The sequence below is a fragment of the Phacochoerus africanus genome, chromosome 10 (assembly GCF_016906955.1).
Source record: "Phacochoerus africanus isolate WHEZ1 chromosome 10, ROS_Pafr_v1, whole genome shotgun sequence".
NCBI classification, from domain to species: Eukaryota; Metazoa; Chordata; class Mammalia; order Artiodactyla; family Suidae; genus Phacochoerus; species Phacochoerus africanus.
In genome coordinates, this window is record NC_062553.1 from 42,856,278 (window position 1) to 42,873,455 (window position 17,178).

Sequence of the window (17,178 nt, forward strand, 5' to 3'; positions counted from 1 at the left end):
ACCTAAGTGTGGTCTGTTCTGGAGCAGTTTTCAAAAGGTCTACTCACTAACTTTTCTTGTCCTTTCATAATTTTTTGTTACTGTTTTATTTTTCCTAAATTTTCATGATTATTTTTTCTTATTTATATATATCGCTGTTGATATAAGTATCTTCCACCTTTCATACATTTCAGACACAACAAATACTGAAAGTCCTACGCATGTCCCTAATATGTATCTTTTTAATATCCTAGAGCAAAGTATCTTTGCTTTGGAAAATTTAATCCTTGAATGTAAGTACTTTTAAATATTTAATTAATATGAATCAATGTAAGGTATGTTACGATATGAACTTTGAACAGAAAATTTTAAAAAGAAGCTCTAAAATCTACAAATAGGGATTAATAAATACAGTACTTTAAATATTAACTAATCATGAAGCCAGAAGTCAGTTTTCTCATATATATATATATATATATATATATATATATATATATATACACACACATAAATATAATATAATAAATATATTTTGGAAGGAATGAAAATATTTCAAACTATTTTTAATCAAATAGTTTGTCAATTTGCTTTAAGTGAATTTTATTTCAAAACAAATGTTTTTTCATTTGATTAAATTTCATGTTGCTCCATGCTTGATAAAAACACCTTAGTATGATACCAACTTGTAAATAAATATCAACAATAAAGTAAATACCTAATACATTTTTCAAATAAGGAGAAGATGAAAATAAATAGTTCAAGGGTCCCAAATTAAGTTCTAAACAATTTATATTGATTATCAATAACAAAATAAAAATTAATAGGACCCTTTCTCAGTATATACCCTTTTCATACTTTGCATCTTAATGGCAAACTGAACTACTATGAGTATAATATTCATTGTGTATCATCAGGTGTCTGCAACTTTAAACATTTATATACCAGAGCCAATTCTTCTTATTCTGTCTATAAGTTGGTAGAGGGCCCCTCTTTTCTTTGATATACCATGGTCTCCAAATCCACCTTAAAGAATAAAAGAAAATAGTTAAGTTAAACTCATTGTAAATTAAGATTCTTTTAAATCAGCAATAGTATTAGGCTATATTGATTTATCTTTGAATCTCTTTTTATGTGGTCTTAGAGTGTTAGAGTCATGAATAGCCATAAATCTTGCAAGAGGGTAAAAATTCTACAACATCAAATTTTAGTAACTAAGACTAAGGGGAAAGGAGAGGTCTAGAGAGCAATCTAAACGACTGTATTTGGGAGTTCCTATCATGGTGCAGCAGAAACGCATCTGACTAGGAACCATGAGGTTGCAGGTTCGATCCCTTGCCTTGCTCAGTGAATTAAGGATCTGGCATTGCCATGAGCTGTGGTGTAGGTCACAGATGCGGCTTGGATCCTGTGTTGCTGTGGCTGTGGCAAAGGCCGGGAGCTGTAGCTCCGATTAGACTCCTAGCCTGGGAACCTCCATATGCTGTGGTTATGGCCCTGAAAAGACAAAAATAAATAAATAAGTAAAAGACCATAAAAGACTTTATTTGAACATCATGGCAACTAAGTCATCTATTGATAATGTGAAGCATTTTTCTCCACTGTGACTTTGACTTTACATAGTGTTATATAGGATGACAGCAAGTTGTTCTGCCCTGTTCAGTACGTTCCAGCTATTTCCCCACTTAAAGCAAATTGACAAACTATTAGATTAAAAATAGTTTGAAATATTTTCAGTCCTTCCAAAATATATTTTTAGATGCCAAATCAGCAAATGGAAATAAAAACATGAGAAGAGCATGATATATGTCAACTATTTCTCAGTGAAACTAGAAAAAAACCAAGCTTTGCTCCAAAGCTTGCATTGATTTTGAGATATTTATAAAAGCATGATATTTTAATATATTCAGATAAATTTTCAAAATTAGATTCTACAATTTATAAAAACCAATAACATATACTTAGAAAAAAGTCACAAGATGAGAACCCAAAAGGATGTCCAGCTGCAAAATACATTCTGTTATGTAATTTGCAAATTTTACTTTAAAAGACATAAAGAACTTTACAGTTCAAAAGGTAAAGATGAGGGGGATAAGGTAATATGTCTTCTTACAATTTTAAGAACAAAGTCATGACAGAAAGCAGATCTTTGATGAAAATCCAAGTCTTCTTATTCTCATTCTTTAATAAATATTCTTTATTAAATGTTTTGTTAAAATGCTCCCTCAATTTTATCTCCTATTTTGCCTACTCCTTGAAATTTTTTTTTTTTTTTTAAGCAGTACCCACAGTATATGGAAGTTCCTGAGCCAGGGATCAAATCTGAGCCACAGCTGTGACCTATACTACAGCTGAGGAATTGCTGGCTCCTTAACCTGTTGCACCACAGCGGGAACTCCTCTCCTTGAATTTTTGATAGACAAATGACAAAGAGGTATCACTGAGCAAAACACTAATATGATCACTAATGATATCAGAACAAGTAGTTCATGAACCTGTGTGCAATGACCAGAAATTCATGAAAAAAACAAACTGTCCTTGCACTTTGAAATATTTCCTTCTATTATCTCTTCCCCCTTTGAAATTGATACTGAAAATTACCTAGATTGAAGCTAATAAAAAAACAAAAACAGTGGTAAAAATTATTACCATATAATCCTCTTATATAAAAAAAATCAGTTAAGTCAAATAAGGCAAATAAGTTGGAAGCTTGTTCACTGACTAATAATCTGCTTAATTACTTGTATGACATGGTCACATTTTTGCTGGGCCCTTGAGAAACATTTTTGAATTTTTTCTCAGTGAACAGTGGTAGAAAAATGAGGTAATAGATAAATGTATCCATTTCTAATCAGTTACAAGAAACATTTTTAAAGGATGGTGAAAACGTATTTGAGATGACCATTGCATAACAGCTGTATTGGATATTACCTAGGCCTGAAATATATGTAAATAGATATAGAAGGAAGTTAATTATGAGGAAAAATGTCTTAACATTAAAGTGATTATAAGGATAAGAGTAATCAGACTAGGAAAAACATTTCAAGACTATCAAAGTCACTAATGTTTTTAATATTTTAGTAATTTTGAATAATTTTATAACAATTGAAATAAAATCTTGTGTAGGTATTTCACTGAAAAAAAAAGAAAATTCATTATACAAGTGGTTATTTCTCACATAGTCTAAAAGTTCTGAAATTAAAATATACAAGATAATATAAATAATTTAACTCTAATAAAATATTGAAACTGTCTTCTGGGTTTCATAAAAATTATAAGGATAGATTAGATATCTATATTTTTTAAGTAAGTGTGTGTATAATTACTGCAAGAACAATTTACATTTTGTAACTCAGTATCCAAATGGGAGACCACTGAATATAATGCTCAAGAGTATGAAATGTGGCCTTCCTCAGAACTGAATTTTGGTCCTGACTCAGCTGTTTGTAAATCTCTATCTCCTCACTTGTAAGTCATGGTATTATTATTAGCACCTACCCTCATGGGGTTGTTATGAAGATTCAAAGAATTAACACCTGCAAAGTGCTTAAACCAGGCCTGGTACATGGTAAACACTACAACATTTTTATTAAATGCATTGATTAATAAAATTAAAACTATGAATAAAACCTTTATTCTAAATAGACTCATTTGTATCAAGGAAATCAGAGTTAATTAGTGGAACATTAAAAATGATTCAAAGAGCATTTTAGCATTTCAAGAGTGTGTTTTCTTCTAAACTAATGCAAACTGAATCAAATAATCAACCATACCTGTGGAATGTCCAAATTTTCCAAAGGGGTTCTGTGTAAGGTCAATTGTCCTATCAATTTGAAAGATATTTAAATCTTCATCATCTAAGGCAATGTCACCCCAAAACACAGCTAAAAAAGAAAAGTTCAATTAAAATGTAAATTATTTAAGAGCAAAAATCAATGCAAACAAATCTAACTAAAAATATTGCTAAAAATATGGAAATGTGGTCATTATAGATATAGATATATTTTGGAAACAGTGTAACTGAACATACTGAGCCACCTGTGAAAGGATGCAACTCTTTTTTTGCTTTGAGGTTTGGCGGGAGAGGGAGAAAGTCACTTCTTTGAGTGAAATGGTCTCTGATTTATGGGGGAGTTCTAAGGAAAGAGAATTCAGCAATCATGGTCAATTTGTAAAAAAAAGCGAAAATCTAATAAGAATGCTTTCATTTATAGTGGACTCGAGGTCAGAAGTAGGTCTTCACTAATAGAAGGAGAGATAGTAGCAGGTCTTCACCAATAGAAGGAGAAATAGTAGCAATTAAACCATATGCTGGGATAACTTTATAAAGTGAGGTGCAATTAAGACAAAAGAAGATTGTGCTGTTGAAACAATGCATTCATCACATTTTATACAGTTGTAATGTACTTTCTCTAAAGATAGCATTGCCTCTGAGTCTCTATGTAATGGATAAATAACTACCAAAATTAATATTTGTCAACACTTATTTAGGCAGTGACTAGGTGCTGGCCTTTAATCTTTAATGACAAATAAGACATTGCCTATATTTTCTGGAGCTTCAAAATCATTGTCCTGATCCTGGAAACACTCTAACTTATATAACTAGCAGTTTATGCTACTTAATAAAGCAAACCTCTATAAACCATTGTTAATCTACTTAAAAACCAGTATGTGAATTCTCTTAAGAACTGAAATATATATTTGTATAACTAAATGGCCTCCTTGTTTATTTGTTCAAATATAGACTAATCAATTCCTTTGTATTGCCAGATATAAAAATAACTTTAGGAAACATAGCTAACTTGAGAGAGAGAATAAAATAATCATGAAATAATAAAACATTGACAAATGCCTTAGAAATTCTGGGATATTTGTTTCTTGATGCATGTTTACAAATTACGTTAAAATTTTATTTCAGATTTTTCTTCTGCAAAACCAAAATGGAGAGGAGGAACTTACCATTAAAAAATTAGAAAATAACAAAAATCCATGCTTTTCAAATCACTATATTTTACTGGGTTCAAACCTTATTTTGCATGAATTTTAGCTATAAAAAACTAACTAGTAAAATTAATTTATAAAATTTAAACTTCAGTCCTGAAAGCTATACAATGCTTTAAGCTTTAATCAAAGTTTATCATAAAATTGTAGAGTTCGTGTAGTTTGCTTATACAAAACTGACATGAAATAAGAAGGGGTTTATTTATGTGTAAATATAGAAAGGAAAAAAATAAAAATTAGTGTAAGGTGGGTTATCAGTTCAATATATGAAAAAAAAAATTATTAGAATTTTCTCATCAGCCCTTCTCTTCTGCCCTACTGTTCATGGAATGGCAGTTTGTACATGTAAATTGATACTTACAAAGTAATGGGAAGTCTGTAGGACAGTTAACAGTGCTGGCTAAGAAGTTGGTCCTGATGCCTGAAATTAAATCTAGATTCTAACCAGCTTCACACACACATAGCAGGCACCACTGAGTCTCCACCATCCCTAAAGCCAGACACCTTAGGAGATAGATGGCTTACCTAAACAAAATAGTTTGCAATTATAGAAAAGCCTTGTTAGGTTTTATAAAAACAAATTTTGCACCGTGTTTTTTGCCAAGATTTTTCACTGTTCTAAAGTAAGTCCAAGTTTGCTAGTTATTTATTATGCAAATAGTTGTGGGCACTGACTGGCAGTGATTCTCAGTCTGCCTCTTCCTTTCGTAGTGGTGGGGGACAACTAGAGACACTAAAAAAGTGCTTCTCTAATTTTGTTTGCTCAGGAATCACAGTGAATCTGGTTAAAATGGAGGCTCTGACTTAGTAGGTAAGAGGAGAGGCCTCAGATCTGCATTTTTAACAAGCTCTCATTACTACAAATGATCATCATTGTCATTGTATTTATCGGTATTATTTTTCCCTGCAAGAATAAATTTTACTCCTCTTTGGATCACCTGGTTGACTTGAAAGCTTAGGCACTCAACCGAATAAAATGTAGTTTGTCAAGACTACATATACAATAAAAGTAGTAGTAAAATAAAGCTCAGATGTGTTTTAGATTTTTTCACTTTATTGTAGTGACTTTTCACATGCAATAGGATTCATTTCTTGATGGATTATATCAAAGAACAGCAATCCAAGAAGAAGAAGAAGAAGAAAAAAACTACTTCTGAGAGAAGCAGAGGCATACAGCCAGATCGTTCTCAAAAGGAGACAAAACTGCTCTGGAGTATGTTAAGCCATTTTATTTTTATTTATTTATTTATTTACTTTATTTTTTTGCTTTTTAGGGCCACACCTGCTGCATACGGAGGTTCCCAGGCTAGGGGTCGAATCAGAGCTACAGCTGCCGGCCTATGCCAGAGCGACAACAATGCCAGATCTGAGCAGCGTCTGGGACCTACACCGCAGCTCATGGGCACTGCAGGATGCTTAACCCACTGAGCGAGGGCAGGGATCAAACCTGCAACCTCATGTTCCTAGTTGGATTTGTTTCCGCTGGGCCACAACAGGAACTCCTTGTAAGCCATTGTAAATGTATTGTTATTTTTTTTCTGAACCAATAGCTTCAGTAGCTTTACAGTTTTGAATACAGCGTGAATTGCTTCAGAAGAAAATAAATATCTGAGAATAGTGAGTGACTAAACCAATTAATTTATTGCAGACCTGATATACTATAGGCCATATACATCTTTAAATTTTTTTTTTGTCTTTTGCCTTTTGAAGTCCACACCCACTGCATGTGGAGGTTCCCAGGCTAGAGGTCTAATTGGAGCTACAGCTGCTGGCCTAAGCCAGAGTGACAACAATGCCAGATCTGAGCCACCTCTGCAATCTACACCACAGCTCACAGCAATGCCGGATCCTTAACCCACTGAGCGAGGCCAGAAATTGAACTGCAACCTCATGGTTCCTAGTTGGATTCATTTCTGCTGTGCCACCACAGGAACTCCACATCTTTAAATCTTCATATTACCAACAACAAAAAAATAGACATCTTAGAGTTTTCAACCTATTACAGAGTATAAAATGCACAATTTCTTTTTTTCTTTTGCACACATTTGAAAGTTTCCTTAATTCATCTTGCCTAAGTGTCTTATTTCTGCATGTCAAAATATTTACTTATGCATTGGCGTGGCAAGCTGGACCATGACAATTTATATAAATATGAATTTAGAATTTGCATTCTCACATCCACTGTAGAACTTTTTGTTTTTCTTTCTTTTATTTTCTATTTATTTTATATTGAAAAACAAAAGTTAAAGACAGTTTTAAAAATATGAATTATCAGTCACTAGCCCCATTTAATATAGTGAATTTAGTGACATCAGAACTGAAAGCAATATAGGAAACTAATTGGCAATGATGATACTGGGGAAATGCTCAATGCAATTAGAATATTTACTAACTGTTTGGAATTCTGCTCAGAATCTTATGGTCAAAAAATGGGGTTAGAGCTAACCAGTAGGCCAAAATAAAAAGTCAGAAAGAACAAATTTGAAACTACATGGAAAACCACAGGTTTTGTTTCTCATATGAAGGCTATTTGCATTCATTGCATTACACAATTTTTTTTTTAATCAGAGCCCCCCAAAAGTGTGCTTTTTTGGTAGTAGAGAGAGTAAACACATTTTATAAAAGAATGTGTAGTGGGAATAAGAAATCCAAGATTGTGATTCCCTACACTCTAACTTTAAATAATCTCTTCCATGCACCTCCCAATTCCCCAGTGATCTTTAATACTTCAGTTCTGAAGCTAAGGTCCAGGGAACAGCTTTAAGGAGGCCTTAAGTCTGTGATTTCTAAAAGCTATATGCAAAAAAAAAGTATGAGTTTGTAAACACAATCACCACATGTTTTTCAACGGAAAGGTCCATAGTAGATTTTTAAAATGGATCACAAAAAGTAAAGAACCACTACTTTGGCCAAAAGTAAAGCCTTTCAATGCAGTAGGGAGAAAATACTCTGAACCGAATACCCTCAAAAAATGAATATATTTTCTTGATAGCTGATTACTTGGCAGCACACTGTAATAGACAAGGTGATAGAATCTCCTTGGGCAATACTTACAGACAGTCCTCCTAGAAGCTCCCTCCAGCTGACCCCATTAGGTGTCTCATCTGCTTCTATGCCTATCATCTTGCCAACATACAAGATTTCATAACATGTTCTTAATTTTCTTATTCCTCAGCCTAATTTTGAAAATACCGGCCACAGGAAGCATGTGTTGCTCATCTTTAAGCACTCACTGCAAGAGTGGCTGACATAAAATAGGGCCTCAGTATTATGTGTTGGGGCACACACAAAAAATGTGAATGAGAAAGTGGATTGTGTATTGGATACAACAAAAATGAGGTAGGTATGCATCATACTTCACGAATTTGCCTTAAGACCCCCAATACTGCTATTCAACTATTCCAAAGAATATTTCAAATCCTTTCTGTCTTACAGTGAATTACTGCTATGTACTTTAAAAAAAAATTAAAAGGCAGCTGCTGGGAGTTCCTGTCATGGCTCAGAAGAAACTTTTCTGCTAAGCATCCTTGAGGATGCAGGTTTGATCCCTGGCATTGCTCAGTGGGTTAAGGATCAGGCATTGCCATGAGCTGTGGTGTAGGTCACAGATGGGGCTTGGATCCAGTGTTGCTGTGGCTGTGGTGCAGGCCAGCAGCTACAGCTCCAATTCGACCCCTAGCCTGGGAACCTCTAAATGCCATAGGTGCCGCCCTAAAAGACACACACATGCATACACACAGGCACTGCCTTTCTTTTTTATTCTAATAGTATATATTGATAAGCATAGCTATGGGAAATGTGTCCCTTTTTTTCTAAACACCACACTGATACACTCAGGAAATAGATGACTAAGGTAACAGATCAATTATTTTGAGATTTACGGGGTTTGCAGAGATAGCTTAAAGATTTAGCAATAGCCAAGAAGACTTGCTTATTATACTTTTTCCATATACAGTTTGAATTTTATGCTGTTATTGACATTGGATTTAGAGAAGAAGAATGATACTGTGTGAGGGCCTGGCAAAGCTATTTTGGCTACTCTACACCACAATAAAGGCCTAGTGAAAATTTCCTCAGACAAGGGCAACAGTGAAAGTTTAAAAGCCAACTATTTTTACATTAATTGACAACCACTAAGCAAATGTCCAAGGAAAAGTAAGACTTGACAAAATTCCAATACATACATTTTGGAGACAATGTTATATTACTTAAATGAGAAAATAATTTTCTGGTGGCATTTCACATGAACTGAATCATTTTTTTCCCCAAACAACAAACATGAAAGTTAACTTAAATTACAAGTTTGGTAAAAATTATCTAACGTTTTAAAAGTTCTTGAAATAACATAAAAACAAATAAAGGATTATTTTTATATAGACTCTCAGAAATGCTCTTCTTCACCCCTACTACTACTGAGGCTGAGTGATGCTGTTAGCACAGTGGTGCTGATACTCGCATGCCCCGGAGCAGCTCCAGGCCCAACCACTTTTGTCCAGAAATATTGGCTTCATACAGTGTCACAAAGATTTTCTGCAAGAGAGGAAAGGGATCAAGATGGCAGAGGAGTAACTCACGGTGCTCACCTTCTCCCACAAACACATTAAAAAAAATCTACACGTGGAATGATTTGCACAGAGCATCTACTGAATGCTAGCAGAAGACCTTAAACCTCAAAAAGGGCAAGAAACCATCCACTTAACTGGAGAGAACAAAAGGAAAAAGAGAGAGAGAAGGAATCAGGATGGACCAGCACTCCTGAGAGGGAGCTGAGAAAGAGGACAGGAACTCACACCCTGTGAGGCTCCCAAACCAATGGGGAGAAGAGCCAAGGTGGAGGTACCTCAAAGCCACAGAGAAAAGTGCAGCCACTGGACTGAGGAGGGCAAAGCAGAGTGACAGCCATACTGACCATCAGTACCACTGCTCCTGGACACCATAAATTGAGATGCTTGGGTGGGGGAAGTCACCTCAGACTCCAGAGGTGGGTGTGGCCCACCACTATGGTTCTATGAACAGGCATCACCTGGGGCCCAGGTCACCTCAGAGGTTGGCACAGCAGAAGGCACTGTAACCAAGTGCCACCCGTTGTTGCTCTCACTCCCCTGGGAATGCACACACCCAGCTGCTGCCACTGCCAAATGCTGCAGTACCTCTACACCTGCCTAAGGGTCACTGCAACTTCCCAGTGGTTCACTAACTAGGAGTAGCCTGCACCATTTTCTGCACGTCCTTGCCATGTCAAGGGCACAGCAATCAGGTACTGGCTACTAGCCCTGCCTATTGCCTCTATTCCTCTGTAAGCATGCACAACACCCTATCAAGGGGATAACAGGGACAAAATTCCCAGGGACACTATTGCTTATGAAGAGCCCTCCAAGATTACAGTAGTTGTTTTCCCTAAACTCACAGAATAAGAAAAAATATAAGAAAAAAGGAGATGCTCAGGAACAATTCCCAGTTAAAAGATAAGGAGAATTCCCCTAGAGGAGCAAATAATGAAACAGAACTCTGCAGTCTAATAGACACCAAATTAAAAAAGGAGATAGTGATAATACTGTAGGAATTAAAAGCAAATATGAAGGAATTAAGAATGAGGATGACACCAATGCAGGTTACTTTAGAAAGGAACTAGAAAATATAAGGAGGATACAAGAAAAATTAGAAAATTCATTTGCAGAGATGCATGCTGAGTTAAGGCACTGAAGAGCAGAATAAAAAATACAGAATAATGAATAAGTGACTTGGAAGAGAGAATAATGGAAATCACCCAATTAGGACAGCAGGCAGAAAACCAAGTGAAAAAACATGAAAGCAATATAAAAGATCTATGGGATAATATTAAGTGGGCTAATATTAAGTGGGCTAATATGGGATAATATTAAGTGGGCTAATGTAGATATAGTAGGGAAAAATGGGGGGGGGAATATAATTGAAGAAATTATGGCTGAAAACTTTCCACTTCTAAAGGAAACAGTTATCAAGATATAGGAAGCACAGAGGACCCAAAACAAGTTGAACCCAAACAAACTCACACCATGATACATTTTGAAAACATGGCAAAAGTAAAGATAAGGAGAGGATTATAAAGACAGGAAGAGAAAAACAAAGCATTAATTATAAGGGAACCCTCATAATGCTAGCAACTGATTTCTCTGCAGAAACACACTCAAAAGAGAGTTGCAAGATACATACAAAGTTCTAAAAGGGAAAAAATGCCAGTCTAGAGTACTCTACCCAACAAGAATATCATTTAAAGTAGAAGGACAAATAAAGATGTTCTACAACAAACAAAAACTGAAAGAGTACAGCAATACTAAACCCATTCTAAAAGAAATACTGAAAGGCCTCCTCATATTCAAAAAGAAATAAGAAGTATGGTGGAGGAAATCACAATTGGAAAGTGATCACTTAAAGAAGCCAGTATACAGATATAAAAGGTAAAAACAAAACAAACCCTATTGCAAAAGTGACAATATACACAAGCAATAGCAAAAGGGCAAACATGAAGATGTTAAAAAAAGGACTTCAAAATCATAAAATGTGGGGAAGGAAAGTGAGAAAACCTAGACTCTTTTTTAAGAATGTATTTGAGCCTATATGACTATCAGGCTAAAGCAAGTAGATATAAGAAGGGTTAACATACTTGATAACAGGTCAACCATAAATCAAAACAAACATTACATTCACAAAAACTAAAAAGACAAGTACACAAGCATAAAATAAAAAGAAATCATCCAACCAAAGAAAGGAACAAAGGAGAAACATAGAATCAAATGGAAAATGGTTTAAAATGGCAATAAATACATGTTTATCAATAATTGCCTTAAATGTCAATGGACTGAATGCTCCAATCAAAAGAGCAGTCACAAGTTCCCACCCATCATGGTGCAGCAGAAATGAATCTGACTAGGAACCATGAGGCTGTCGGTTTGATCCCTGGCCTTGCTCAGTGGGTTAAGGATCCAGCATTGTCATGAGCTGTGGTGCAGGTCACAGATGCAGCTTGGATCAGGTATTACTGTGGCTCTGGAGTAGGGCAGCAGCGACAGCTCCGATTAGACCCCTAGCATGGGAACCTCCATATGCTGCAGGTGTGGCCCTAAAAAAAGGACAAAAAAAAAAAAAGCCTACAATATACTGCCTACAATATACTGCCTACAATATACTGCCTATAAGAGACTCACCTTAGGGCAAAGGACACATCTAAATTGAAAGTGAGAGGATGGAAAAAATATTTCATGCAAATGGAAAAGATAGGAGAGCAGGAATTGTAATACTCATATCAGACAAAATAGACCATAAAGAGAGACAAAGAAGGACATTATTTAATAAAAAAGGATCCATTCAAAAAGAGACTATAACACTTTATTTATATAAAGCTCTAATATAGGAGCACTGAAATACATACAACAAATACTAAGAGACATAAAAGGATAAATAAATGGGAATACAATAATAGTAAGAGATTTTACCACCACACTCACATCAATGGACAGATACTGTAAACTGAAAATGAATAGGTTAAGAGCAGTCCTAAATGACACAATAGAAGACTTAGACCTAATTGACAATTTCAGGACATTACATCCAAAAACAAACCAAAAAAACCCATAATATTCATTCAAGTGCACATGGAATATTCTCAGGGATTGACCACATACTGGGGCACAAAATTAACCTCAACAAATTTAAGAGTATAGAAATTATTTTCAAGTATCTTCTCTGTCCACAATGGCATGAAACTAGAGATCAAACACAGGAAAAGAAATGAGAAAAAACTAACTACATGGAGACTAAACAACATGCTACTAAAAAACCAGTGGGTCAATGAGGAAACCAAAAGGGAAATTAAAAAATACCTTGAGACAAATGGTAATGAAAAAACAACCATTAAAAATCTATGGGATGCCACAAAAGCAGTGCTTAGAGGGAAGTTCATAACAATACAGGCCTTCCCCCCAAAAAAGAAGGAAAATCTCAAATCGACAAGTTAACCTACTTCCTAAAGAATTAGAAAAACAAGAACCTAACATCAGCACCAGGAAGAAAATCATAAAGATCAGAGTGGAAATCATAAAATAGAGATTCAAAAAAACAATAGAAAAAAATCAATAAAACCAAAAGCTGGTTCTGTAAAAGGGTAAACAAAATTGACAAATCTCTGGCCAGAATCACCAAGAAGAGAAGAGAAAGAACTCAAACAAATGTAAAAGGAGATATCTCAATGGATATTGCAGAATAAAAAAAATAAAATAAAAAAAATAAGAGAATACAGTGAACAATTATATGCTAACAAATTTGACAACCTAGAAGAAATGGACAATTTTCTAGAGACATACAGAATAAAGAAGAAATAGATCAATGAACAGACCAATCACTAGAAATGAAACTGAATATGTAATAAAAACACTCCTTATAAAAAAAAGTTCAGAACCAGATGGCTTCATAAGCAAATTCTACCACAAATACAAAGAACTTATAGCTATCCTTCCTAAAAATTTCCAAAGCATTAAAGAAGTGACACTCCCAAAGACATTCTATGAAGCCACCATCATCCTAAACCAAAACCAAAGACACTACCAAAAAAGAAAATTATAGGCTAAGATCTTTGATGAATATAGATGCAGAAATTCTCAACAAAATTTTAGCCAACTGAATCCAGCCAATGTTTAATTAAGATCGTACCCCGTGACCAAGTGAGATTCTTACCAAGTTCACAAGGATGGTTCAACATACCCAAATCAATCACCATCATACACCACATTAACAAAAGAAAAGACAAAGACTACATGATCATCTCAATAGATGCAGAAAAATCACGACCAAATCCAACATCCATTCATGATAAAAACTCTAACCAAAGTGGCTGCAGTGGGAGCATAATATAATAAAAGCCATCTATGACAAAGCCACAGCCATTAAAATACTCAACAGACAAAAGCTGAAAGCCATCCCATTAAAATCTAGAACAAGACAAGGATGCCCCACTCTAACCACTTTCATTCAACATAGTATTGGAAGTCCTAGCCACAGCAACAAGATAAACCAAAGAAATAAAAGGTAGACAAATTGGAAGAGATGAGGTAAAATTATCACTCTATGCAGATAACATGATGCTATGTATAGAAAACCCTAAGAACTCCATACAAAAAACTACTTGAACTGATCAATGAATTCAGCAAATTAGCAGGATATAAGATTAACATTCAGAAATTGGTTGCATTTCTATATACTAAAAATGAAATATTAGAAAAGGAATATAAAAATACAATAACTTTTAAAATCTTACTGCAAAAAATTTAAATACCTAGGAATAAACATGACCAATGAGGTGAAAGGCTTATATGCTGAGAACTACAAAACATTAATCAAGGAAATTAAAGAGGATTCAAAGAAATGGAAAGATATTCCATGCTCCTGGATTGGGGGAATTAATATTGTTAAAGTGGTCGTATTACCCAAAGCAATCTGCAGATTTAACATAATCCTTATCAAATTACCCATGACATTTTTCACAGAACTAGAACAAAATAATGCCATTTGCAGCAACAATGATGGAATTAGAGACTCTCATACTAAGTGAAGTAAGTCAGAGAAAGACAAATACCATATGATACCATTTATAGCTGAAATCTAATATATGGCACAAATGAAACTTTCCACAGAAAAGAAAACCATGGACTTGGAGAATAGATTTGTGGTTGCCAAGGGGGAGGGGGAGGGAGTGGTGTGGATTGAGAGCTTGGGGTTAATAGATGTAAACTATTGCCTTTGGAATGGATTAGCAATGATATCCTTCTGTGTAGCCCTAGGAACTATATCTAGTCACTTATGATAGAGCATGATAATGTGAGAAAAAAAATGTATACTTATATGTGTAACTGGGTCACCATGCTGTGCAGTAGAAAAAAAAACTGTATTTGGGAAATAACAATTAAATAGATAAATAAATAATTTTTAAAAAGAGGCCAATAAACAATGAATACACATATCTGCCCCCCCTGTTTTGAAAATAAGCTATTCAAATTGAAAAATAAATAAATAAATAAATAAATAAATAAATAAATAAATAAATAGAGAATATCTACTTCTAGGTAAATATAGTGCATTAAAATCTTTCACCTAAAAAAAAAAATCCAAAAATTTATAAGGAATCATAAAAGACCCAGAATTGCTAAAGCAATCCTGAGGGAAAAACAAAACAAAACAAAACAAAACACGCAGAATGCTTAACTGTCCTGGACTCAGTCAATACCTTTGTAGTGTGTTACAGTAATCAAGACAATGTGCTACTGGTACAAAAACAGACATGCAGACTAATAGAACAGAACAGAGAACCCAGAAATAAAACACGTTAATCTGCATTTCTAACCCAAAGTGTCCATGGAGAGAGTTTCTCAGGACATTTCTAAAATATCGACACCACAAACACTCATTTTGAACTCAATGACTCAAAAGAGTAAACTCAAGAGAAGAGCACTTTGAACAATGAATATTGAAACATATTTTGTGTATGGCCTGATATTTTCTGCCATAAGTTTTAAGAAAACAGATTATTGTAGCTCATAAGTTTCTAAAAACTGCCATTCTTATACAACTTAATTAATATATAATCAATACTACCAAGATTTGAATATTTATATTCCCTGAGTCCTGCATCTTTTAACAACAGAGATAAGACCTATTTTTTTCTTCCCTTATACATAATTGTCTACATTTGTGGACAGTCTTGGAGTCATCCTGATACTTTTTAAATTAATTTAAATTTTTAAATTAAATTGGTTTATTTTCTAAATATTTACATTAGCTGTTGGATTAAATGTTGATGCCTTCCTGGAAGTAAGACCATTCATGAAAATATGCTATTTTCTATAGTCTAGCTATGTTTTACCCAATGGCTGCTCAACTCTTCAAACAAAAAGAAGATTCTTTTTCTTACTTTTTTCTGTTTTTATTGAGTTTACTATTATAGGTTAAGAAGTAAATGCTGCATTCTAACCTTCCTTGCTATTCATCTTTGTAAAAGATTTCCTCTAGGGCACAAGTCAAAGTTCCTCTAGCCTTTCCCCTTTGCTTAATAATGCCACTGCATAGCCCTCAGGTCAACATGTGCTCAGTGAAATAACCTTTTAAAAAATTCAAAAGCTCACTGACATCTTAAAAACTTGACTCTACATACTGCTTTATATTTCTTCTCTTCATAGTCCCAGAGACCTTCAACAATTGCAAGAATAACTTAAGAGAAATGTATTTATACTGAAACAAACAATTGAAAGTCTGTGAAATATCCATAGTCAATATAATTTTGGACATTGTAAAAGCTCCATGAATTGTCAGCAACTTATATTGATATATATTGGAATACCAGCTATTAAATTCTCAAATTTGTCTGTAGCATTGCTGATGAGTTCTTTTTTAAAAGAGAATAATTTATAAGCTAAAAAACTACTGAATATGTATAATAAGCAAAAAAAACTATATATTTATAAATAAATATTGTTATAACAACATATTAAGCAAAACGATCCATCTGGGGAAAAAAAGCTATGTATTAATTAACTTGAGTACAGTCATTGTAGTATTATAAAGCAAATAAATGTCTAAAAAATGAAAAGAAGGGTCATAAATAGAGGTTCACTTTTACTACCACCACATTGTAATTTCTTTAACATTCATACTTTACATCTTTAAGTGTATCCCTTAACTATTTATTGTGGATATAGATAATTTTATTACTCTTGTCTTTTAACTTTCCTATTAGCTTTATAACTGCTTGATCTATGTGCTATGTATTTGTCTTAACCAATGAGATTTTTCATTTTTATAATGTTCATATTTTATTTCATCAACATAAAATAAATAACTATAAAACAAAAACATATACACAAAGAAAACACACACACAAAGAAAGTAGCACTATCATAACAGCAAATATGGTCATCGAATTACAAGGGGAGATAGGAAAAGAAGAAGGAACAAAAAAGAACTACAACATAACCCCAAAACAGTGAACTAAATGGGAATAAGTACATACTTATTAATAATTACTTTACATGTAATGAAATAAGTGTTACAATAAAAAGATATAGAGTGACTGAATGGATATGAAAACAAGACCCATACATATTCTGTCTATAAGAGACTCACTTGAGATTTAAAGACACATACAGACTGAAAGTGAGGGGATGGAAAAAAAATATT

The 17,178-nt window shown here is 33.9% G+C and overlaps 1 protein-coding gene across 1 annotated transcript in view; it reads right to left on the reverse strand.

Annotated features, from left to right (window-relative positions):
* The window catches only part of TLL1 (tolloid like 1), a 172,485-nt gene that overhangs the window by 110,450 nt on the left and 44,857 nt on the right, over window positions 1-17,178 (reverse strand). The window contains exons 3-4 of the mRNA XM_047798099.1: window positions 3,750-3,860; window positions 922-1,002 (exon numbers count right to left, since the gene is read on the reverse strand). Of these exons, the coding sequence (XP_047654055.1) occupies window positions 922-1,002; window positions 3,750-3,860 (192 nt within the window). The remainder of the gene's footprint in view (window positions 1-921; window positions 1,003-3,749; window positions 3,861-17,178) is intronic.